This window comes from Gossypium hirsutum, chromosome D02 (genome assembly GCF_007990345.1).
Source record: "Gossypium hirsutum isolate 1008001.06 chromosome D02, Gossypium_hirsutum_v2.1, whole genome shotgun sequence".
NCBI classification, from domain to species: Eukaryota; Viridiplantae; Streptophyta; class Magnoliopsida; order Malvales; family Malvaceae; genus Gossypium; species Gossypium hirsutum.
Genome location: NC_053438.1, coordinates 7,292,577 through 7,317,140, shown reverse-complemented (window position 1 = coordinate 7,317,140; position 24,564 = coordinate 7,292,577). Strand labels below are relative to the sequence as shown.

Below are 24,564 nucleotides of genomic sequence, written 5' to 3'. Positions count from 1 at the left end.
TTATCTACTAATATAAGTTGTCTTTCTGTATTATGATTCGACCACGCAATATTGTTTATAATAGTTAAACATTAGATAATCAATGAGCTAATATTTGCTTCAATTTTGCTTTGTGTGCAAAAACTATTGAGGACAGTATACAAAGGGTAATAATGTAATTAATGGATAATTTTATTAAACCAATCTGTTCGAAAAAAATATAAGTGTACATAGATAAAAATACTACACTTAGAGCACAAGATCCAACAAAAAGTTCCTCCAATCAACACACAACACGTGTATCTAAATATTAAAGATGATGACGGTTTCATTGGAAATCCAACCAACATGTTGTAACACATTGCATGTTTTTCCAAATTCATAATTCAACTCAAATGAACAAACAAATATCAATCATTTATCATGGGATAAATTTAAACAATTTAAAAGGTTCAATTTTTCAAAATTCAAAATACATATTTAATTATATATATTCAAACTTAAAATGTGAATCCCTATACAATGTATAACGCTTCATCATAAACTTCAAGACTTTCATCTCAAACACCTATGTTACTATTTTTTCACCAAACTCGTGAAGGTCACTTTATAATCTTCACTCGCCTAGGGGGCAAATGCTATACCTTGTATAGTGAACCTTGCAAACCTCACAGAACACTCATAAGGAGCTTAACACATGTCATCCAATGGAACCAACAATATTGTGAACCTGCAACTAGTTCATGAACCATTAATTGGTTCGCGAACTACAGCCTAGAGGTGCTCATGGGCCGGGTTCGGGCTGGGTTCGGGTCGGGCCCATAAAAAATTTCGGCCCGGCCCGAAATATGGGCCTGAAATTTTGCCCAGGCTCGGCCCGGGAAAAAAATCATAAGCCCGGGCCCGGCCTGGCCTATTTTTTTAATAAATACCAAAAATTTATTTTAAAAATTAAAAAAAGTATTTTAAAAATATTTTAAAATAAAAATAAAAAAAAAGTATTTTAAAAATATTTTAAAATTAAAAAAATTTAAAAATAAATATATTTATTATATCGGCCGGGCTGGGCCGGGCCGGGCCCGAGCCAAAAAAGTGGTGCCCGAGGCCCAGCCTATTTTCTAAACGGGCCTCATTTTTTTGCCCAAGCCCATATTTCGGGCATATATTTTTACCCAAACCCTCCCATATTTCGGGCGGCCCGACCCGACACATGAGCACCTCTACTACAGCCTAACAAATTTTAGAACTATGCACCTCTGCTAAGGCAATATGAGGACTATCTGGAGACCCAGAATAATTGATTGCTAGTTGTCCTAACATATCTCATCCTAAGATGTCACATCACTATCGCGACGAGGGTATCAAATCAGACTTCCACGTCAACAATCTTAAGACACAACTAAATTTATCCCCGACTATAAAAGGATCATGCCAATAACTCACATAGGTTTATTCTCATATACTTCCCACACTAAACCTCTAACTATCTCCATGAGACCAAAAATTATTTCCGACCTTCGTACTCCCTCCTTCTTCATCAAACCAACATCTTATTTCCTTTATTCACCTCACTAATCAACATGGGATCAAAGTGGGAAAAATTGTCAAATTTTAAAACTAAAATGAATTGAAAAAACTTAGAAATCAAAGTGCAAAATAGTATCAAAATTAAAAACTAAATCTTACTTCATCCATTTTATCAACAAACTGTTTAACTGAGACAATAACGATGAAAACCTCATGGAGATGAGAACACAAATTTTAATTGCCCAATTAGACAAGAATTAGTCGTGGCTTGAAGACCCCCTAAATTTAAAAAAAAAATCATATCTATTTACAACCAAATCATTCCACTTTTGTCGGACCAATTTTTATTTTTCTTTCTTTTTTAAGCCTGTGTGAAAAAATCTTTTCTCGCACCAAAGAAGAATCTAATGCTAAAATCTATTAACCATTGCGAACAAATATGCTTTAATTATACCTTAATTAACTAAAGTGACCCACCGAAGCATGACCCATTGACCTCTACTCTTCTTTTTCTTCACCTTGTAGGGTTCTCCAAATGTGCAAAGAGATCGTTCATGGCCTCAACAAAAATGTGCATTAATTAGACAACTTGGGTGAAAATACTATGGAGGAATTTATACTAAAAGTTAAATTTTATTTTGCTTTCTCTATTTAAAATTTGAGTAAATTAGTTCTTATACATTAGATTAAAGAGTAAATTGATTTTTTTCTGTTAAAAATTTTATCCATTTCTACTATCAAAAACTGGTGTGGTTGACGAAATAACTAAACAGTTACATGTGAGGTGCCACATGTACCTTATGTTGACATATAGAGACCATCATTTAATAGTAAAAATGGATAGATTTTTTAATAAAATGACCAGTTTGCTCCTTGATCTAATGTATAAAAATTAATTTACCCATTTTCTAAGTAAAGGGGACAAAATATAATTCAACTCCTAATATAAGAACCTCTATGATATTTTTATTGACAACATTTGAAATTTAATCATTCAACTCAATTGACAGCTTTATTATTACAATAATTTAGATATCATATATCTAAATTTATTTAAATACGTAATATTATAAATAATTTAATAAAGGAATAAAAAACGTCATTGTATAACTTAATAAGCCGGTGGAAGGAAAGAACGTAATTTTCAATAAGGAAAAGACCATTCAAGCCAATTGCTTGTCACGTTTGTGGTGACAAATCAAAATCAATTATTATATTCATAAAATTCAAATACTAAATTTAGATTGATTAGATCGAAAATTGATTAGCCAGTCAATTTAATTTTAAATTAAAAATTAAATTTATTAAATATTTTGGATAATTAATAAAATTTTGGTCCTATAAATTATTTTTTAGCCAATTTTCAAACCCAACCAATGATCCAACATGAATAAAAATAATTAAAATTTGTTAAAATTTATTGAGTACATGAAAAATCTTAAATTTTACTTTATTATATTTATTAGATAATTTTTTACAAACATACGTGTTCTTGTTACAAAATAAAATATTTGAATACTACTTTAACCTTTTACCTTACATTTAATTTTATTAAAATAGAATTCAAAGATGTGATTAATTATATAAACTAAATGTAAAAGATATCTGTTGTGGCAAAATGAGCGGGGAGTTGGTGAGTAGTATTCGACAATGTTAATTACAGACTGTTATTGAGGTGGTTAAAAAACTCGTTTTATTTGATTTGACAATTTAATGAAGATATTATGGTCTATCTATGGAATATCAATCCTTGGCATCTGGAGATTGGATTGGATTAAACTCTTGAAACAAGGAGGATCGATGAAGATTATGTAGCAGTTTTGGAAATCAGATATTCGATTATAATAGTTATCTTCAAGGTGTTACTTTGTATTCACTTATATTCAATATTAGCAAGCTGAAATTGAATATATGCTTCGAGGCTTGTCTAGGTTTTGTAAGAGGGTTTATTGAGTGCATTCTAATATGTTCATTGAGGAATTGTTTTTGCGAAAGAGTGCAAATTGGATTGTAAATATTGTTGAGGGTTTACTCCCTAAGTTCTCAAGGGAAAGATTTGGAGGTGAATGTTCTAGTCTTTAGGTACAAAAGTGAGATCATATACCATTTACGACGTATACGATTTAGGATGGTATTGTTTGAATTTTACTTATTAATGGTCCTCCTTAATATTATTGTTTGTGGAATATTTCTAAATTTGTCACATATCCTACATAAATTTACATGATTTTATTAAGACAGGTGGTGAACAAATTTGTAATTTCCCTTATCTTATATGCTTGCAAGTTGCAATAGTTATACATATTTTTTTGTATGTTTTTATATTATAGATTATAGATATATTATTAATTATCAACCGCTACCTTTTGGTATGAAACTAATAAAATATAAAAGGGAAAATCCAAAAATATCAAATTAAACAAAATAATGTAGGGTCTAAAAGGAGTGATGATATTTTCTTTTGTAATATACTATACTTTTTCAACTTGTCAGATGGTTAGTTAAACATATTCTTTTTATGTTGATTTTAGAGTTTATGTTGAATGTTTATGGTTGTTCCTGTTAAAAGGGATAATGTCATCTCCAAGGTTTGAATTTACATTTTTCCGTTAGAAGTGCAATGTGTCTTATAATTATACCCAACCACTTATTTGTAATATCTTTTTGCCCACTCTACTCAAAAATGGGCAATTAGTCCTTGTACATTGGATCAAAGAGCAAATTGGTCCTTCTATTAAAAATTCCATCTATTTCTATTATTAAAAATTGACGCTTGTATTAGGGAATTGATTTTTTCTATTAAATAGGCATTAAATGCATTCTACTAATTCAATTAGGGTTTCACTCCTTCCCCCTATAAATAGATAGCACCGATAGGGATAAAAATATAATAAGTTGCACACAACTTTAAGATATTGTTATTCAGCCCGAAAATAGTGAGAATTTATTTCTAAGTATAAATTCTATTTCTTGGAATAACAATTCTACAGATTTCTATTAGAGAGAGAGTTTTACTTTCCCACTGAAAGTAAAGTAAATAATTTATGGTTTTGTGTTTGATTCGGAATCGTTTGAGCTCACACTCAGAGCAAATCGTGGTACAATAATAGTGGAGAATGTTGTTCAGTTGAAAGCCGAGAACAAAAATGATCCATCTCGCTCAAAGCATAGGTATATTTCAGGAAAAGTTTATTGCTATAAATATCACAAACTCGCTCGGTTTTCAAATTTTATTTTTTTCGCTATTCAAGAAAATCATTTTCAAACCAGATTTTTTCCAACACCCCCAATATTGTAACGAACAAATTTGTACTTTAAGTTGCAAAAGCTTTTTGGTAAAATTTTGCTATTAGTCCTTGTACTATGCATAAATTGTGGATTTGGACCATGTATTTTAATTTGGTCATTTTCAATCATTGTTTAACTTTTTAGTACTAACAGAATGGTAGCTACTCAATTCATTAAATACGAAAAGGTCAAATCTTTGATGATTCCATCATACATGATTGAGTTGTGAAAACTTTTGGATAGGTATCCTACATTTGAACTAAATTTTTTCTAGTTAAAAAAATCTCTTTCTAGTTGCTCTAGAACAATGAGGAGATTCTCTAGAAGAAATACGGGGTTTTGCTTTTAACGACAACATGCTATGGGGTTGTGATGTCGCTCATGGGGTCAAATCAATACGTTTTAAGAAAAATATTTAAATATCAATCTCGTCGATATCATCGATCTCATAAGTATCATACCGAATCTCATCATTCGAATCATTTTTGAGAAATGTGAGGCATCTAAGGCATCTATTCATTAATAAGAGAAATAAAAAACATGAGCGGTGATTGGATTGATGATAAAATAGAATCTTAGCTCATGAACAGTGATTTAATTGATGATAAAGAAAGAGAATTATTGGTTCAGTTCTCCACTTAATACAGAAAAAAAAAAGAATGATCAAATTCTTTTGGGTCTGACTCATAGTAATTATTTATCAAAGAATGACTCTGGTTATCAAATTATTGAACAATTGAGACCAATTTACTTACGATACTTAGTTGACATTCACAAAAAGTATCAAATAAATTATGAGTTCAATACATCATGTTTAGCAGAAAGGCAGATATTCCTTGCTCATTATCAGACAATCACTTATTCACAAACTTCGTGTGGGGCGAACAGTTTTCATTTCTCGTCTCGTGGAAAACCATTTTCGCTCCGCTTAGCCTTATCTCCCTCTAGGAGTATTTTAGTGCCATGTCAACTTACTATTTCCACATATTACTAAAAAAATAATTAATAGATTTAACAATTGCCATTTGCATTAATACTAGAATTTCAAAATTCGAAAAATATAGCGACTAGGAATGATCTAGTTGGAGAACATAGACTAAATCTACAACTTTAAGCATAATATAAGACTAATAGCAGAATTTAACAAAATAGTTTTAATTTCTATCGTTTGGTTAGGACTAAAATTTCAAAGTTCAAAAAGTACAAGGACTAGTATTGACCAACTTAAAAAGTAAAGGGAATAAATTGATCAAATTGAAGTACATGTACTAAATCCTCAACTTACGCAAAGTTTAGGATCTAGTAGCAAAATTTAACCAATTTTTTAAGGAAACAATAACAAAGTAATACATATATGATTAGTTAGATTTAGAATAAACTCGATATAAAATATAACAGAATTGAAAATTAGAATATATCCGCATAATAAACTAAAAATTAAAATATATTCGAATCAAAATCAAAATAAATCTAAACATGTCCCATATAACTTGAAATAATTTAAAAAATAATCCAAACCACACTCACACATAATAAAACTTCAACAAACCACAATATCTCAACCCTACCAAAGCATAATTCTTGCAAAACTTATACATCTTTTGTTTTATTTTTGTTTTTATATTATTAATTATCAACCACTACTTTTTGGTATGAAGCTAATAAAATATCAAAAGGACAACTAAAAAAATATCAAATGTAGGGTCTAAAAATGAGTGATGATATATATATATTTTTCCTATAATATGCTATACTTTTTCAACCAACAATTGGCATTTAGTTTTATACTTCAAAAAATAAAGTTGTATAAACTCTTAAGGTGTTCTTTCTCTCTTTTCTTCTCGGGCTATTGGCTTCCCCATCTTTAATCTTTCCCTCCTTTATAATTTAGTCCCAAACACATTCAACTCCCCATCTCTGTTTTTCTTCAATTTTCATTTTCACTTAATAATGGAAATTCTTAGCTTGAGTTTCGTTGTGGGTACTATTGGTAAGGGCTAAAAACATCATTTTCCCCTTTATAGATATGTATATATATGTTCATGTAATCTCATGTGTTTTTTGTTCATGCAGGCAATGTTATATCAGTTCTGGTTTTTCTTTCTCCCATGTAAGAATAAATGACTTCTTCTTCTTTTTTCATATTTCTTACATTCATTGTCATGTCGAAAAGTTATGTTGCTCGGATTTTTCATTTTTAAAGTATTTGTATTCGATAAATACATATATCGGAATAACTAAAAAGCATGGGTTTGATTTGCAGTGGAACGTTTGAAAGAATAATAAAACATAAATCAACTGAAGATTTCCAGAGCCTACCTTACATTTGCACATTGTTGAACTCAAGTTTATGGACATATTATGGGATCACTAAGCCTGGGGGACTCCTTGTTGCCACTGTTAATGGCTTCGGCATCTTTGTTGAAGCTGTTTATGTTGGTTTGTTCCTCACTTATGCACCAAAAAAGATGAAGGTAAATTGTTGAAATTAACTTTAAAACCCTAATTTTTATTTATAACTTGATTGAATTATACATGTGAATTGATATGCAGTTGAAGACGGGGGTTTTGGTAGGGATATTAAATGTGGGTTTTGTAGCATCTGCCATTGTAGTGACACAGTTAGCATTGGAAAGTGAAACCCAAATTGGTGCAATAGGCCTCATGTGTAGTGGTCTTAACATCATCATGTACGGCTCCCCTTTAGCTGCCATGGTAATAACTTTCATCTCATCTCTAGTTTTCGATTTGTAGTTGGTGTTATGAAAAATCAAAATTTAAATAATCATCTTTTAAAAATATACAAAATTCGATCAAATAAAGTTCATTTATTTATTTTGTTAAGCTAAAATTAATTTATAGAAAGAAGAAAAAAAAAGTGTTGTTGAGACTTCTATGAGAACGTCAAATATGCTTACGAATCTGAAATCAGTGATGAAAAATCTAAAACAACAAGAACCTTTCGTTGGTTTGGTTACATTACAATAATAATAATAATAATAGGGAATAACTATTATTATACACTCATCCATAAATAAATTATTTCATGGACCATTTCTACCACATTATTCATGGTCCCTTTCATTTGTTTAATAACATTTCAACAATTTTTTTCATGTGATTGACACATAATTTTAGTAATTTTTTTATCCTAAACCCCAAGCCTTAAACCTTGAATCTAGAATCACAAACCTTGAACCCAAAATCCTAAACTCGAACATCGAACCCGTAACTTCAAACCCTTGAACCCTAAACAAGAACCATAAACCCTTAAGCTTTGAACTCAAACCTTGAACCTCAAACCCTAAACTTGAACCTTGAGCCCAAAACCCGAACTCAAACCTTAAACCTTAAATTCCAAATCCAAATCCTGAATCTCAGGGTTCAAGGTTTAAGATTCGAGTTCAAGGTTTAGGGTTCTAGATTCGAGGTTCATAGTAAAATAATTACTAAAATTATGTGTCAATGACATGGAAAAATTACACAAAAATTACTATTTTTTTTTAAAATTGGTTGCGCAAAAGTAAAAAATATTAACTTATGGAAAAATTAATTATTTTAAGTAATTTAATTAAAATTAAATTAAGCTGGAGAAGATATTAGATATAGACAAGTGTATAATAATACTTTGTTATCTTTAAAATTTGATAACGTGACACTATTTTATTGATACCTAAAAATTATACTTTTTAGGAGGATCATAATATAATTTATTCTCACCATAATAATAATAATAATAGTGTAAGTTTATCTTTCCTTGTCTTGTTTTTTTCTTTTAATTTTCATTTGTCTTCTTTTTGGTGAATATGACTTCAAAAGCTGAAGAATACCACATAGAAAATAAAAAATATCTGCAAAACATATATATATATGTGTGTAATATTGTCGGGTAATAACGAAAATATCTTTACCTTTCAAAATAAATTATATTATTTTAAAAGTATTTTTATTATTTCATATCTTTTATATAAAAAAATAGAAATAGAAATATACTTTTATAGCTTTCAACATTTATATTTTACCACCTAATCAAAATCACATTTATTAAATATATGACACATCATCGCGGGTGCAAATTAACAAATTGAAACTAAGTACTATTAACTATATTTAAACATAATTAAATATTAAATATAATTATTTTGTTTCACTTTCAAGTTTCAGGAATTGGAATTTTGAATTTAATGTATTTTATTTACTTTTAATAAATATAATTAATATTTGTATATATTGTTTCAGAAAACAGTGGTGAGAACCAAAAGTGTGGAGTACATGCCATTTTTTCTCTCATTTTTCCTTTTTCTGAATGGCGGAATTTGGGCTTTCTATGCTTTACTTATGCATGATTATTTCCTTGGGGTAACTTTTTTAATTTCCTTCTTCATTTAATTTACTATCACTAGTTTCATAATTAAATCGTAACTCTGTTGATATCGTTATCATTGTAGTTATATTTATTTGTTTATAGGTACCAAATGGGATAGGCTGTCTACTGGGAACAGCACAACTTTTGCTGTATGCCATTTACAAAAATGCAAAGCCATCTAACAACACCAGCTTACAAGGATTAATGGAACAAAAGGAGCCCCTTGTATCTCACGAATATGTATAATATGGTATATTGAATATAATTATATCGAAAAATATTTTATGCATTATCAGTGGAGCTTTTAAATTTTACGCGTAAGTTAATGAGTTGACAATTGTTCTATTTTGTCAATATACTAAATACTTACTCTAATTATATATAAAAAATTTAAATATCAATTCATATATAAAAAAAATCATATTTATATATTTGTGTTGAAGCAAAAACATAATACAAAAATTGAATTACTCTAAAAATCTCATGACAAAACTATTAAAAAAGAAAACCCTCCATGGAAGGAAGAAGGGATTAGCTTCAGCAGCATGCAATTTATTATTAATTATTATTATTTTCCTATAAAAAGCAGTAAAAAAATGAAGGTTCTAATTAATATAGAGGTATAGGTATGATCTTAAATGTTTTGTTTACTCTAATATTAATGAGGAGGAGGATTAAGCGGTAGCACCACCGCCTATTAGTGTTTTAGGGGTACCAAAGATTCTTTGCCTGAAATCAGACACCATTAAAGGAAGGCCTTTGCGAAGGGAAATGGTTGGTTCCCAGCCAAGAAGTTGTTTAGCCTTTGAAATGTCTGGTTTCCTCTTGTGTGGATCATCTTCTGTGTTTGGTCTGAATTCTATCTTTGCATTGGGATCTATTGCTTCCTGTACCACCTGCAACATCATTCAATAGTACCCCCTTACAATACTCCCGAGTATGTGTCCGACAGGGAGTATAAGATATTAGCGTTTTTTACCTCGGCAAGTTCGAGCATGGTGAATTCTCCAGGGTTTCCGAGATTGAAAGGACCTACGTGATCACCTTCCATCAACCGGATTAGACCCTCCACCTGTTGTAATTATCAGTGAATCAGATGAAAACTCGGTAAAAAGTTAAATGATGTAAAGTATTACCAGGTCTGAAACATATTGGAAACTCCTCGTTTGCTTGCCATCGCCATAGACAGTCATTGGCTCTTTCCTTAAAGCTTGGGCTACAAAATTGCTTACAACACGCCCATCATCGATGCACATTCGTGGTCCGTAAGTGTTGAATATCCTAGCAATCCTCACCTGTTCATTCAAGTATTTTAACATACACACGTATCTGATGTTACTTGTACCTAAGTTGGAATATATAAATATGAACCTCGATTCCGAGGCTTCTGTGATAATCCATTGTCAAGGTCTCCGCGGTCCGTTTGCCCTCATCATAGCAACTCCGTACACCTAACGGGGGCGGATCGGAAACGTGTTAATAAATCATCCACAATAAATATGTATTTACATATACAAGGAGGCGATGGACTGACCAATGGGATTGACATTGCCCCAGTAGGTCTCAACCTGGGGATGCTGCAAAGGATCACCATAGACCTCACTGGTGCTGGTGAGCAAGAAACGGGCACCAACTCTTTTTGCAAGCCCTAGCATGTTCAATGTTCCCACCACATTGGTCTTGTGGATCGATCCCAAACCCCAACCCAACAATCAAAAATCAAGGATCCCAAATCACAATCACATATAAATGTTATGTCAACTGCAGAAAAGAAAAACATAACCCAAATCTTGATATTTTATTGGGATGAATATTGTCCGAACCAACACATTTTCATACATGTCGAACACGAATTGTTGAGGAATTTCTCCTTCAGAAGAAATCTTCGAAGTGTCATTTGTCTGGAGCCAATAGATACCTCAACAAATTTGGTATTATCCCATATTAAAATTCTCCCAAACCAAAAGTGGAATTCATGGAGCAAAATCACCTTTTATTGGACCAGACTTAACGCATGATCACCTATAAGGAATGCCATTAGATACCATTTAGTACATAGGTTCAAACCCTACTAATAACATATAAACACCAATTCCTTGGTAGTATATGTGCCTTTAGATATCATTTAAGGCATGGGTTCAAACCCTGACTGATGGTAGTAAATGGGCACCATTTCTTTGGTGGATGGACATATGTCATGCATAGTCTGATCAGACTAGATGCTATTTTGTGAATCATGTTGACAAAGTTGAGAGGCAAAATCAGTCCAACAACACTCCTGAAATAAAAAAAATCTAAATATTTCAAGGAAAACGAAAAACGTAAGAAAGGATATGATGGTCTTGACAGGGTTGAACTTGTAATGAACAGGGGAAGCAGGGCAAGCCAAGTGATAGATTTGATCAACTTCCAACAGAATCGGTTCAACCACATCATGTCTTATAAGCTCGAACTTGGGGTTCCCAAAATGGTGCATCAAATTCTCTTTACGCCCCGTAAAGAAATTATCCACTACGATCACACTGTCCCCCCTCGCGATCAGCCGGTCCACAAGGTGGCTCCCCACGAAACCAGCTCCGCCTGTCACCACAATCCTCAAGTTCTTCTTCTTTAACCCCAACGGCACCTTACCAGCCGCCACCACGTTCCTGCCTCGAAAACCTTCGGTGTAAGCTTCATACAACACCCTCCGAGTCACCTCACTCGACTCAGCTCCCAAACCACTGACCGAACCAGCAATCAAACCAGCACCACCACCACCACCACTCAGTTCTTGAGACAACGAAGACGTCGAAACAGGGAACGAGTTAAAAAACAGAGCAGCAATGGCGATCCCGACAAGAACAAAGAAGAACCGCTGTTTCTGAGCCACATAACGGAATGGGGTTTTCCAGTTCCTGACAGGGGATGAAGGGGTCCCAGGACTGATATTTGGCGAACTTTTTTGGGTTGTCTGGTTCCTATGAATCAATTCAGACGCCATTTTTGTTATAAAAAAAACAGGGGAAGAAGGTGTTTGGAAGGGGGAAAACAAATTATCAAAAAAAAAAACCAGAGTTTAATTAAAACTTTTTTTTGGTTTGAATGTTTCCAAAGTGAGAAAAGGAGAGTAATGAGGAGAAGGTGAGCATTTGTTACAAATCACCGGTTCAGTAGGGCTCATGCATGAATATTGGCGCTGGATAATCGGTCTCGAGCTTTGTGGTTGGTCGGTGAGAGAGCTCCTTTTTTTTTTCTTGGTCTATTTTATTGCTATATTTTAACCATGTTTTTTTGCTTACTTATATGCCATTGCTTTTGTTTCACAATTACATTTTTTTTCATTATCAATATACATATTTTAATTATATTCACAGTCCTTATATTCTTCGCATATTTAAATTTTAAGTCCAATTGATCACGCTAACAAAGGACTTCTATTAAATTTGATTATGTGATATTTTTAAGAATAAACAATGTACTTACTTGATTAATCTAAAACTACACGAAGACATTTAAGAAAAAAAAAAAGGAAAATATTGATTTTCATTCTACTTCTGTAAAATAATGTGAATAACCTTGTAATTTCATATTCAAAATTAGAACTTTCATAACACCGATATCTGATGTTTTTCACGTGTGTAATATTGGCAATGAGAGAAAAAGATTATTTTTAAAATTATAATTCTTTTGAGATTGCTATCAATTGGATTTCAATAATCAAATCAAAAGAGTAGAAAGCTAATGGATTAAAGTAAAAGGACTAAATTTAAAATGTGTGAAGCGTACAAGGACGTAAATAAGAATTAGACAATTTCCATTTAAAAAGAAAAAAATATATTGAAGTCATTTAATCCTTGTAATGTTTTTCCCTCATCCTTGTGTACGCGTTGCAGTTGCATTGGTTTCATTTGTGAAAAAAATGAAAATTATTACAATTGGTGTCTGACAACAATGCATTTCTATTTTTAGCCTTTATTTTGAAATTGCTAATTCAAAGTTTACTTTTTCGATTATGCAAATTCATCCAAAAATTTTAATTTGATTCCATTGAGGGGGTGTTTAGTTCGCCCAATCTTAGATTACATTCCGTAATAGGATTACGAGGATGTAAGATTGCAGATGAAATGTTAGATTACATTGTTTAGTTATTTGGTTGACGGGATGTAAGATTACTCAAAATCACATTTTACTCAGTTGTCCTTATCATAGAAAAAAATTAACAAGTTTAGTTCTTTTAATATTTTTTAGTCTCAATTTCCATAAAATTATGATAAATAATTACAAATCTTACTTTGTATTACAATTTATATATTAATAAGTAAATATATTGTGTTAAAATAAATTTATAAATCATAATTATAATAATTCAAGAAAAGTGATTGCCACACCAACTTTAAGTATAATTAAATTATTAAATAAAATATAGTGATAATAGTTGTAATGAATGACATTACTAGTTCATTATTAAAAAAATACATATTTTTTTTTAATTAATCTTAAACTTTATTTAAGGAAAAATCTAAATTGATTAGAATAATAAAAATAAATAGTAAATTAGTCTAAAATTTAAGATTACACATGTAATTTAAGATTACCTAAGGAATGGGTCGTAATGAGATTACGCACTATATTACAAAATAACCATAATGTGAAATTACAGGATAACCAAAATGTTAAAATCTAAACACTATAATCTCATTACAGAATGTAATATTACAAATACAAACCAAATGTTCCTAAAAGCTTCTTTTTTTTAATTTAATTACAATATGACAATTTAAAATAATAAATTCAAATTTTAGTTAGATAAATTTATACAATTTTAACTTACCATTATAATTATAAAACAACTTTACTCACAATTTAACCTCCAAATTAATCCAATTTTTGGATTGAACACTCCAAATTTGTACCTACTAAATTTTCAATTAAAAAAATTCAAACCTTTTTATGTTAAGATCAAAAATTAAAAAAATTGTGAAAGTTGACTTTGAGATGAAACTTTAACATTCTTGGACCGCCAGCAATGGCTTTAGAATATAATAACAATCTTAGCACGAACATCAAAACAGGGTCACTGAAATGTATCATTTATCAGGTGCTTTATCTAGGAATCAACAAAAATTGTTTTATCTCTGAAGCAAAGATTTATCATAATTAACCAAAAACTAGTTCTAATCTTACATTATCTCAAAATACATTGTACTAAAGCTGAAGATCGAGTCACCAAAACAGGACAAACCGAGGTGCACAGTTAGAACCGGCGGATATCCTTGGGTGGTTTGAAGTTAAGAGGATGAGTTTGTTCGGTTGCGGTTTCATCTTCTTTCCACATTTTAATGGTCTTGTCTGCTTCACAGGAAATCAATCTTGTACCGGTTACATCATACGCGAGAGCGTAGATGCCGGCTTCACTATCCAACGAGCCTGTAATAAAAGCAACCCTTTGTGTTAATCATCCTTCCTTTCCGACAATCGACAAGAACTAGTGCAAAAAGAATCCGGAAAAACATACCAGGCTGTACGATCGTCTGAGCTTGCTGGAAATTGTGACCACTCCTCCAATCCCAAAACCACAAACTCCCATTGTCACCTTCAATGATTCGTATCGGTAAATGATTAGGTTAGAAGCCTTTTTCCGGGCTAACAAAGAGGCATGTACACGATAAAGTTCAGAATGTCAGAATTATTTTGAAATGAAAACAAAAATTATAAGCACCTCCGGTAGCCATTACACCATCCTCATTGACGGCCATGGTGTTAATTATAGTCTTCTGCTGAGAGCTGCTCCAGCAACACAAACAAATGATGCTATGTTAGTTCAGTATAAATACATACAAGCAAGCGTCTAGAATTCCAGCACGTAAGTAAAAGCGGTTTTTCACTTACAGCATATTGTGTAAGAATTCTCCCTTTGGAAGACTGAATTTCTTAATGTTGTCAGCTGACGCAGATGCAAAAGAATGCCTAACACGAAAGTCAAGAAACATTTTAAGACCATAGAATAGCAACATAAAATTCAGCCATAGCTCCGTTTCACATTAATTAATAAATAGGATGTAGGGGTACATACTCTTTAGGATGTGGTGCCATTGCTCGCACGGACTTCTTATGGTGTGTTAGAGTTGACATCGTTTTTCCTGGACGTTGAACGATTAATTTGTAATAAATGGAACAAAAGATGAGAAATATAGAAACCAGAAAGAAATTGTCACAGAAGTTCAGTTTACCATATCTAAGGTCCCAGAATTTTATGGTTGTATCATGAGAACCAGTAACAATTTGCGGATCCTGTAACATGAGATACATAAATTCCATTAAAATATAACCTATCAACCCAAAACACAAATATTTAACGAAGTTCAATAGAAGAAACTTGAAATTCAATTTCTGCAAACATGTAAAGGCAGAAATTTAACAATTTCCCGTTTGAAGAATTGCGAAGGAAAGAAAAAGATCTTCATACCGTTGGTCGAGTAAAAACTGAGCAAACAGTATTATCATGCCCAGACAGTGCAAAAATTTGCATCTTGGTGCGAATATCCCATACCTGAAATTTGTGGTTCTATCAGATATAAAATCGATTGCATGACTCTACAATCAGTAAAAAGTAAAACCATAAAGAAAAAAAAACATAATTGCATAAGCAGCTAAAATCAACTTGTTTTACAAAAAAAAATTTGAGTTTCTGTGTTGAAGATTTTCATACCCGACAGACAGAATCACGTCCCCCAGTTAGCAAAATGTCAATTGTAGGATGAAGAGCCAAGCAATAAACACCACTTAGGTGACCATGATAGGACCGGATAACCTATACAGCAATTTATGAGTTTCAATAACAAGAATGGTTTCAAGGGGTAAAAAATTCTTCTGAAGTTCTTATTTGTCCAAAGCAGCAAGTCTATGCAGTTCTGACCTTATTCTGTTCAAGGTCCCAGCATTTAACTTGCTTATCATCACCAGCAGAAAACATATATGTGTGTTTGCTACTGACAGCAAGGCCTGTGAATAAAATATAAATATCAAATGATTTTGAATCCCTGATTGATAATCATCATCCACAGCATGTTTAACCCGTAAAAACTATTCACACCTTAGAAAATTTCTCAAAACAAACCTCGTATCTGTTCAATGTGTCCAGTCAGTGTGAGCTTTAGCCTTCCACTTGCTACATCCCATATCTAGCATGCCAAAATCAAGACAACAAAAAGACAGAAGTCATTTTAAAAAAGTAATGACTGGATTTTCAAATAAATATCCATTTTATAGACTCGCATACCAGCAGCGGGGAAAAAAAGAGAGAGAGAGAATGGATAACTTCCAATCACACAGTTATATACCTTGATCGTACGATCAGCAGAACCAGTACAAAACCAGTTGTTACTAGGATCAAAGGCTACTGATCTCACCCATCCCAAATGTCCACTGATGACCTGCATTACCATTTAAACATGTCAAGTAATCTACATGAACTGGAAGACAAAGAAGCAGCCATTAAAGATGTTCAACAGGAAATAACTAAGGAAATCGACCGGGCATTATACAAAAGTGAAATTACTGAATGTTAACTCTAGTAGCTTTAGTTATATAAACATGTTTATCATAAGACTAGACTAAGACATACAATCAGCACAATGGACAAGAAAGTAACCCGATAAAAAAGAGGGAAAGAGTCCAAAAGTACTAGTGTGTGCCTGTTCCCACAGAGAGAAAAAAAAGGGAAGACCATTTCTATTTCATTGCACATGCCCATAAAATCAACAACAAGCTCCGCTGACATTTCTATCAACCACCATGACATATAGAAAGAGATTCTCACCCTGTAGTTCTTCCATGGACGATGCCACACGGGACGTGGCCATTTGCTTGGGATCCTTTCTATTATAGCAGAGGTTGTCAGCCTGTGACATGAAGGAAACCATAAATCTATGATCTCTAAATGCCCTCAAATTGCAGGATATGAGTGGCATGCCATAACAGAATATAACTTAAATGGTTTCACCAATTTGCAATCCACTTATTGATCATATAACCAAATAAATACTTCTATATGCAAGTCACAACACATTTGTGCACATTCACCTACAAAGCTTGTCGCATGCCTAAACAAAGGTAAGTGCAAGATACAACAAATGATAGGTCTAATTGCACGAAAGGAATTTTCACATATTAGAGCAGGTAAGCAACTAAAAAGAAAAGAAAAGAAAGGAGACCACCATGTTGAAATATGTATATATTTAAATTTATTTAGGTAGATAAATCTTATTCAGGTAGATAAGTTTTATTCATATTCTAGGAATATTTTATTTTATCTTTTAGTAGTTTATTAGAATAAGGGAATTATTTTCCCTTATGTTTTAGTGGTTGATTAGAATAAGGGAATTATTTTCCCAATTAGGATTAGGACTCTTTTCTCTATTTAAGTTCAATTCTCTAGTTAATAAAATATAGAACAGTTTTATTAGAAGCTCCCTTGAAAACTTTCACCCCATGGAGAAGAATAAGAATGGTGCTTTAAAAATCACATGACAGTTGACTCAAAAAAGAATGATCATAATTAATCTCAAAATTTTTGTTTTCACTATCAAAATATATGGAATAACTATCCTGATTACTCTACCTAACTAAAAAGGTGTCATCAAAAATGAAATTCCAAATGTCTTTGACGCCAACTAAATTATCAGCCTCACTGTAATAACTAGATCTGTCACTACAATCATGAATGTTCTTATCCGTATCATTTCTAGCTGGGTCTTCGTTTACACTAGTATTTTCAACACGACCAAGGCTATCCTTTGATTTACTTAACTCACATCTGTATTCTAATTCTCCCTTAGACAATATTAAATTGAACCAGGATTTTTCCATAGAGCTTTCTAGCTATATTTACATGAAAGTACAATACATAAAATCAATTGAATATTTTATTTCCTTTTAGAATAGGCATACTAGATACAATCAGTAGTGTTGTTAATAAACAATGATTGAATATTGCAAGAAACAATTCTCTTTTGTGAGAACCCAGAGTAGCAATTCATTATATATGTAGAACTCTTTTTTTTTTCAATTAGAAATAGTGATTTCCCCATGTTGTGTAAAATTTGCACTGAAAATTTTGAAGAAAGAAAACTTTCTCCCATCCTCCCATCAAGAACCTTTTTCGTAAAACCTCATCTACTAACATAATACAGAAAGTTTCTATTCCAACACAGAACCAAAAGGACAACATATAGGAAGAGCAGAAGAAGCTGTAATGCTTGGATCAATCCATGATCTGACACCATGGGATACAGGATAGAAAAGAATACAGCAATCCTAATGATTCATGCATAGGATTAAATATGCACCCAGGAAAATATTTCAGTTGTGTTTAGTCTTTTATTTTTGTATTTAAGATCTTGTACATCTAGATAAGAATATATCTGTCCGAAATATGGACAATAGGATCAGCTCTATCCTTTCAGTAAAAGACTGGACCGAGTTTAATTGCAATTCAACAGAACAAGTTCTAAAATCATTAATGAGCCAGAAGACACATAATAGGGAGGGAATGAGAAAACCTTTCAGAAAAGGGTGCAGAAGCAGAAGTAATGGCACTGCTCTTGCCTGAAGTACCAACATCATTTCTGGGAAAGAAAAAAGAAAGTAAAAAAAAAAAAATTTAGTCAAATGAGTTGTCAACACAGTTTCTTCTAAAAAACAGATTCCAAAAGAACTAGTATGTGCCAGCCTATACATCTATAATCGATCCTGTTTAACATTAAAATCAAAAACCAAATCCGTTGTTTCATTGGGGAAGACAATACCAGAATCAGCATATAAAAAAATTTAGAACAAGAGAACTTACTGTCCCTTTGGTTGCAAAGATGGACCAACAACTAAAGCATTTTGAGCTCCTCCCTTCTGTGAATCCCTAGAATCAGCTGGACCTGCTCCATTTACAGCTACGGTTACAAAAGTCCCAAAATAGGCAACTAGCAAAAAGCTACTAAAACATAAATAAGGAAAGACAAGCCAAAACCACAGTATAGTAGCAAGCTACTAAATACAAACCAAGAAACTTTAATTGAACAAAGTATAAAGCTAAAACCCTTCATTCGTTTCAATCAAATAAGAAAATTACCTGTAAGAGCAAGGGAATTCGATGGCACAGAACCTTGATTCCCGGTATCAGCTGCACCGGAATTAGCTTGCCTTGAAGTCTGACCCGAGGCGGTTTTAATCCCACAATACTCAACATTTATCTTACAAATTTAAATAATAAAAAAAGTCAATCATCCACTTATAACTCAATAAACAATCCCCACTCTACAATACTACAAACAATAAAAACCTAAAGTTGAAGCAAATCGAACTAACCTTGTGGCTCATGCGAATTTTTTTGCTACACTCAACCAAAAAAAGGAAAAGACTTTAGTTTTCAAGCAGGGTTTATCGGGATTTGAGAAAATAAATGAAGATTTGCAAATACCTTTCGGGGTCAGGAGCAGCGAATTGGCCATGGATAGGGCTAAAGAGATCGAGAGCGCGCTTTAGGGATTTAAGGCTGAGCTTCTTCAATGACTGTGGCTCAACTGGCTCCATCTCCAGCGTTGGTGCTGCCATCTTCTCCCAATTTCCAAGATTTGGGAGTTTTGGTTGATTCAAGCTAAACTGGAAAAGCTTAAACCCTTTCTCTTTTTTTTTTCTTTTATTATTGAGAGAGACAAAGGTGGAGAAGAAAGAAGGTTTCTAATACAATTTCGAAGCCAATAAAAAAGGTTAATATGTGCTTTTAGTCCCTGTAATTATCCATAATTCGAGATTTAGTCCTGTAATTTAAAAGTTAAAAATTCTAATTCAATCACAATATCGAAAGGGTTTTTTTTTCCAATAATATGTAATGTCATAAAGGTAGTCTAATTAATATGCCTAGTTAGCCAACTTTGGCGAAAAATACTAACAATATTAATGATTGAACTAAAACTTTTAAATTAAAAAAATTAAGAGAACCTATTTTAACTTTTTAAATACAACTCTTGTCTTATAAGGGTATAGTAAAATATTTTTTAAAAATAGATACGTGATAATTTTTTAAGACTACGAATACAAAAAATACATTATCAGAGTATCAAATACTAATCCCATGTAAAAAAATAGTTTAAATAATAGTGTAAATAAACAGGTTTAATCAAAGGTTGATACTAATATTTAGGACTGAATAATCGATTTCTTTGGATCGATTTTTTTTATATATAATCGATTAAAACCGCCCAGCCTCCAATAATCTTGGTTTTAATCAATCTAATCGAACCAATTTAAGGTTGAATTGGAAGACAATTAACCAACGTTTTTCCTTCTTGTCTAAAATAAATATTGTGTTTAAAATAATAATATAATATATAAAAATAATTTATATTATATATTTAAAAAAGTAAAAATAATAATTTATTTTCTTTTCATTTTTCCATTCTCTTCTCTTATCCCTAACCCCTTAGTTGCGAAAGAAATATGATTCGGAACTTTCTTTTTCAAGTGTTGCTTTAAGAGGACAACAATGGGTGCCATCAAGTGCTAAGAGTTGCTTGGATCATGAGAAGAATCCATTGTGTGTTGCCACTTTTTGCTTGCTTTTCAGGGATAAACTTCACTGCAATAGACACAATGTTATGTTTGTTATTTTGGAACTTCAGATTTTCTTTCACCGGATTGTGACAATTTATTATGCATGAAACCGTGATAACTAAACATGATACGAGCATGTGCTTATGGACTCAATTTGCTGTGATGGAAATGTGTTTTTACATTCTCACAAATCGTGGTTATCATTTTGAAGAGTGTCTCAGAAAGAACCGTTGCATCTTTACAACGTGCGAGTGTCATGGTCCAAGACTCAAGCTCTTACGCTCGGTTGGAAGACTTGAGCATGGTCGGTCCAACTCTCAGACCATCACACAAGCACGCTTGGCGGGTGATTGATTAATAATTTTAGTGCTTAATTCATGATTCCTTATGCTTTTAGTTTTGCAGCCTTCATTGTTCACTCTGGCATTTGTTTTGGGTTCCAATATTTAGCATATCCACAAAATATGAAATCATAAAGATTTGATACTCCAATTACATAAAAAGTTTTATAAAAAGTAAATCTACGCCCGGATGTGTATTCAACTCTCACCCTGAATCTACATAGCTTTGCAACCCAGACGAAAACCAAACTCCTTTCTTGTCACCCTTCTTAGGTATATCAGAGTTAGTATATGGTTAAAGATTGAGTACAACGTTTCATGATACTCAAAATACTTGCTAAATCTCCAGAGACTTCTATGTCGGTTGTTAGTCTTGTTAATGTTGCTCAAATATTCGGATCAGATGCATATCCAAATGACTATGGCATATGATCATCTTTTAAGGAAAATCCAAATATCCAATGCTAGTTCAAATAAATAACCCCCAACAAGTCTGCCTCCATTATCAATGGTCTACCCTATTTGTCAATTGGTAACCCAAGTTTTCATTTTGCTCAACTACAGAAGAAATGCTACAAAGATTACAGCCCTATGATACAAGAAAGGGAGGGATCAGATTATAGTGAACTAAAAATGGAGGTTGTAAATTGATGTTTAATGCCACATCCATGGGGCAAAGCAATGGCATAGATTGGTGTCATCCTAAAGTCTTCACCAAGAGCAGCAATAAGGAACAAAATTTCCATCAACTCAAACCAAGCAAAGTGAAGGATAGAGCAATAAATTATGAATAATGCTAATGTGATTATATGGATTAATCCAAGATATGGATCTCAAAAAAGAAGTGTAGACAAACTGACAATGACATCCCCAGAAATCAATCAGAATGAAACAACAAAAAGAACCAAACTTGAAGACCGTTACTTGTTTGAATTCTGTTATTATGCTAACTATCTTTCTATTGACACGATGATCATACTAGGTACCAACAGCAGACTGTAGTATTTTCATCGCATTACCAAAAGAGAAGCATTATCGCTTAGAGGTGTCCACCGAAGTCTCATTAGCACCTCGGAATACATTGCAAATCAGTCCAGAACCATCTTAGCAGATGATAACTATGGCAAAAGAACGCCCTTGGACTTGACAATATCGTGTGGGTTCATTGCTGATCAACATACCATCTTGTTGATGCTTTGGCAGAATCTAATCATACCCTATTCGACCAGAAAAATCTAAGGTACATTATGTAACATTCAAACTGGGCATTGGTTTAAATAAACAGAAAGATATGACCACTACAGAATAAAGATATGACCATATGAGAGACAATTTTGTAGTTAAAATTACCTTCATGCGAGTCCAAGATTTTGTAGTTTGTTACAGTGTGGAGTTGGCAAATTCTTATTCCAACGGCGTTTATGGCGTTCCACATGGCAATAGCGCCATAGCATATGTTTGTAATCCTTAATCACAGTATCCTCGACATTAGCTCTAGCAGCACTTCCCTGGGGAAAGTTCACATCAAATGTTGATGATTTGACAAAAAATTCCACCCCAAATTTCTCAGTTGTCTTAGGAATCTGATAGGAGTAATTCCTAAATAATGAGTACTCAGGCTCGGAAGTGGGCAGAAAAGCAAGCAAGAAAATCAACAAAATTGGCAACATTTGGAGAAGAATCAAGAAACTAGATCCTCCTCCTCTATGATGCTCCTCCCTCTGATGACCACCCATTCCTCTAGTCCTGTAAACTTGAGATGCCCTAAACATATCCCCTTGACCAAAAAACGACCTAAATATCTCATCAGGATCGAAATCATCATCAAACAAATCATGCTCATATCTTCTCCGTCTCTGTCTCACATTATGCCGCTGATTGTACTCAAATTGATCAACCAAACCAACTTGATCATACTGCCTCCTCGAATTATCATCGCTTAAACACTTAAACGCCTTGCACACAGTCTTAAATGCTTCCTCGGAACCCGGAGCCTTATTCTTATCCGGATGAACTTTCAAAGACAACTTCTTATATGCTTTCCTAATCTCATCAACCGAACAAGTCTTTTCCACACCAAGAATTGAATAATAATCCTTGTTTCTCTTAATCTGCCTAATCAGCTGAACATGTTCCTCTGTATAACTTCTGTCACCATCAAAACCCTCATCCAATTTAGTTGAACCGCCTTCATTCTCATCACTTAAAACACGCTTTTCACCAACAGGTGAAACCGGGGTCGTCCCAGAATCAAGATTTTTACAAGCATCCAAGAGTTCATCAACAGATAAAGTATGATTCAGGCGTTGAGCGATTTTAATGAATTTGAGCGCACGCTGTTTGTTACCAGAAGCAATTGCTTCTTCAGCAATGCGAACACATCTTAAAGCCTCATCTTTATTACCATCCATAACCAAATTTCTATAGTCCAAACCCTATTTTTTTCTCCCAACGAAATTCCACAAGCTTAAATTGAAACAAAAAATCCAAAATAGAACACCTAAATCAAAAGGAAATACAGATTATGGAATTGAAAAATTTCAGGCAAAATGTTCCGTATTAAGCAGAATTTTTAATTTTAAAATTGAAGATAAATTAAAGAGAGATTTGAGGAAACTTACCAGATCGAAAATTCGAAGTCCAAGAGAGGATGAGAGGAGTAGAATTCAACTGAATGACATGAATGACCCGTGTTTTGAAATTTATACTTTATGGAAATCGAATGAAAATGCGCCACGTCATTTTCAATGACGAGGTATGAAGTAGAAGATCTAAGCTGCTTACTCTTTTTGTTTTTTTTTTTTTTCATTTCTTGTCCATCTCATGGAGGTGTTGGGCTGCAGGCCAAAACATTTTCAATTTGGGTAAATTTAGTTCAATGTCACTAAACTATTAGTAAATTTATGTTTTAGTCATCCAATTTTAAAAGGTTACAAAATGGTCATTGAACTATTTGAAATTTTTCATTTAAGTCACCGAGCTGTTAAAATCGTTTTTGTATGGTCTTATTTGTTCGCATTTCATGCACCAATTGAAACCTCCCCCTTCTTGTTCTCTTCTATAGTTTAGTTTTTTTTTTCATGAAACAACTTTTGTAACACCTCAAACTCGGCCTAGACGTTATGGTCGAATCTGGGAGTGTTACGAAGAAGGGTTTTGAAACCGATGATACCTCAATAAAATGTCCAAGTTATAAAACGTGTTCATTTGTATATTTATTCCTGAAACCGTTACATTTTGTCCTTTAAGGTTAACCAAATCATTTCGCAGCAAATGTTTGAAAAACTGTTAAAATCAAAACTATGCTCGTGTTTTCAAAATTATTTTTTTCGCGTGAAATAGATATTTTGTCGAATCGTCGCAGTTTAGAAATCCTAACGCAACCAAACCCAGAAAAATTAAACCAAACAGTCAAAAAGTCCGAATAGTCCAAAAATTACAAAACTCTCATGAAAGTTGGAAATTTAAGTAAAAACC

The 24,564-nt window shown here is 32.7% G+C and overlaps 4 protein-coding genes across 7 annotated transcripts; 1 reads left to right on the top strand and 3 right to left on the bottom strand.

Moving 5' to 3' along the window:
- Positions 1–6,544: 6,544 nt before the first annotated feature.
- LOC107912452 (bidirectional sugar transporter SWEET17) lies at positions 6,545–9,481 on the top strand. Of its 2 annotated transcripts, XM_016840635.2 has the most exons (6): positions 6,545–6,784; positions 6,868–6,904; positions 7,058–7,268; positions 7,348–7,509; positions 9,034–9,153; positions 9,263–9,481. In XM_016840635.2, exons 1-6 carry the CDS (start codon positions 6,745–6,747, stop codon positions 9,404–9,406), a joined length of 714 nt encoding a protein of 237 aa, XP_016696124.1. In that variant the 5' UTR covers positions 6,545–6,744; the 3' UTR covers positions 9,407–9,481. The 2 variants fall into 2 exon arrangements, with proteins under 2 accessions (XP_016696124.1, XP_016696125.1); XM_016840636.2 differs by lacking the exon at positions 9,034–9,153.
- An 88-nt stretch (positions 9,482–9,569) lies between these two features.
- On the bottom strand, positions 9,570–12,251 carry LOC107912451 (UDP-glucuronic acid decarboxylase 2). Its single transcript, XM_016840634.2, has 6 exons — positions 11,496–12,251; positions 10,695–10,842; positions 10,532–10,611; positions 10,297–10,455; positions 10,140–10,232; positions 9,570–10,056 (listed from the first exon to the last, which is right to left on the bottom strand). The coding sequence occupies exons 1-6, from the start codon at positions 12,141–12,143 to the stop codon at positions 9,835–9,837; spliced, it is 1,350 nt and encodes a 449-aa protein (XP_016696123.1). The 5' UTR covers positions 12,144–12,251; the 3' UTR covers positions 9,570–9,834.
- A 1,887-nt stretch (positions 12,252–14,138) lies between these two features.
- Positions 14,139–20,012, bottom strand: LOC107912450 (protein pleiotropic regulatory locus 1). The gene is made up of 17 exons (XM_016840633.2): positions 19,614–20,012; positions 19,502–19,526; positions 19,266–19,386; positions 18,990–19,071; positions 18,703–18,768; positions 16,962–17,043; positions 16,483–16,575; positions 16,260–16,323; positions 16,059–16,144; positions 15,852–15,953; positions 15,609–15,692; positions 15,373–15,433; positions 15,216–15,282; positions 15,032–15,109; positions 14,862–14,926; positions 14,658–14,735; positions 14,139–14,569 (listed from the first exon to the last, which is right to left on the bottom strand). The coding sequence occupies exons 1-17, from the start codon at positions 19,745–19,747 to the stop codon at positions 14,397–14,399; spliced, it is 1,461 nt and encodes a 486-aa protein (XP_016696122.1). The 5' UTR covers positions 19,748–20,012; the 3' UTR covers positions 14,139–14,396.
- A 571-nt stretch (positions 20,013–20,583) lies between these two features.
- Positions 20,584–23,850, bottom strand: LOC107912449 (chaperone protein dnaJ 49). 3 transcript variants are annotated; one of them, XM_041088205.1, is made up of 3 exons: positions 23,709–23,850; positions 22,438–23,587; positions 20,584–20,771 (listed from the first exon to the last, which is right to left on the bottom strand). In XM_041088205.1, the coding sequence occupies exon 2, from the start codon at positions 23,496–23,498 to the stop codon at positions 22,440–22,442; it is 1,059 nt and encodes a 352-aa protein (XP_040944139.1). In that variant the 5' UTR covers positions 23,499–23,587; positions 23,709–23,850; the 3' UTR covers positions 20,584–20,771; positions 22,438–22,439. The 3 variants fall into 3 exon arrangements, with proteins under 3 accessions (XP_040944139.1, XP_016696121.1, XP_016696120.1); XM_016840632.2 differs by lacking the exon at positions 20,584–20,771 and adding an exon at positions 21,879–22,322; XM_016840631.2 differs by lacking the exon at positions 20,584–20,771 and adding an exon at positions 21,879–22,304.
- Between the last annotated feature and the right edge of the window lie 714 nt (positions 23,851–24,564).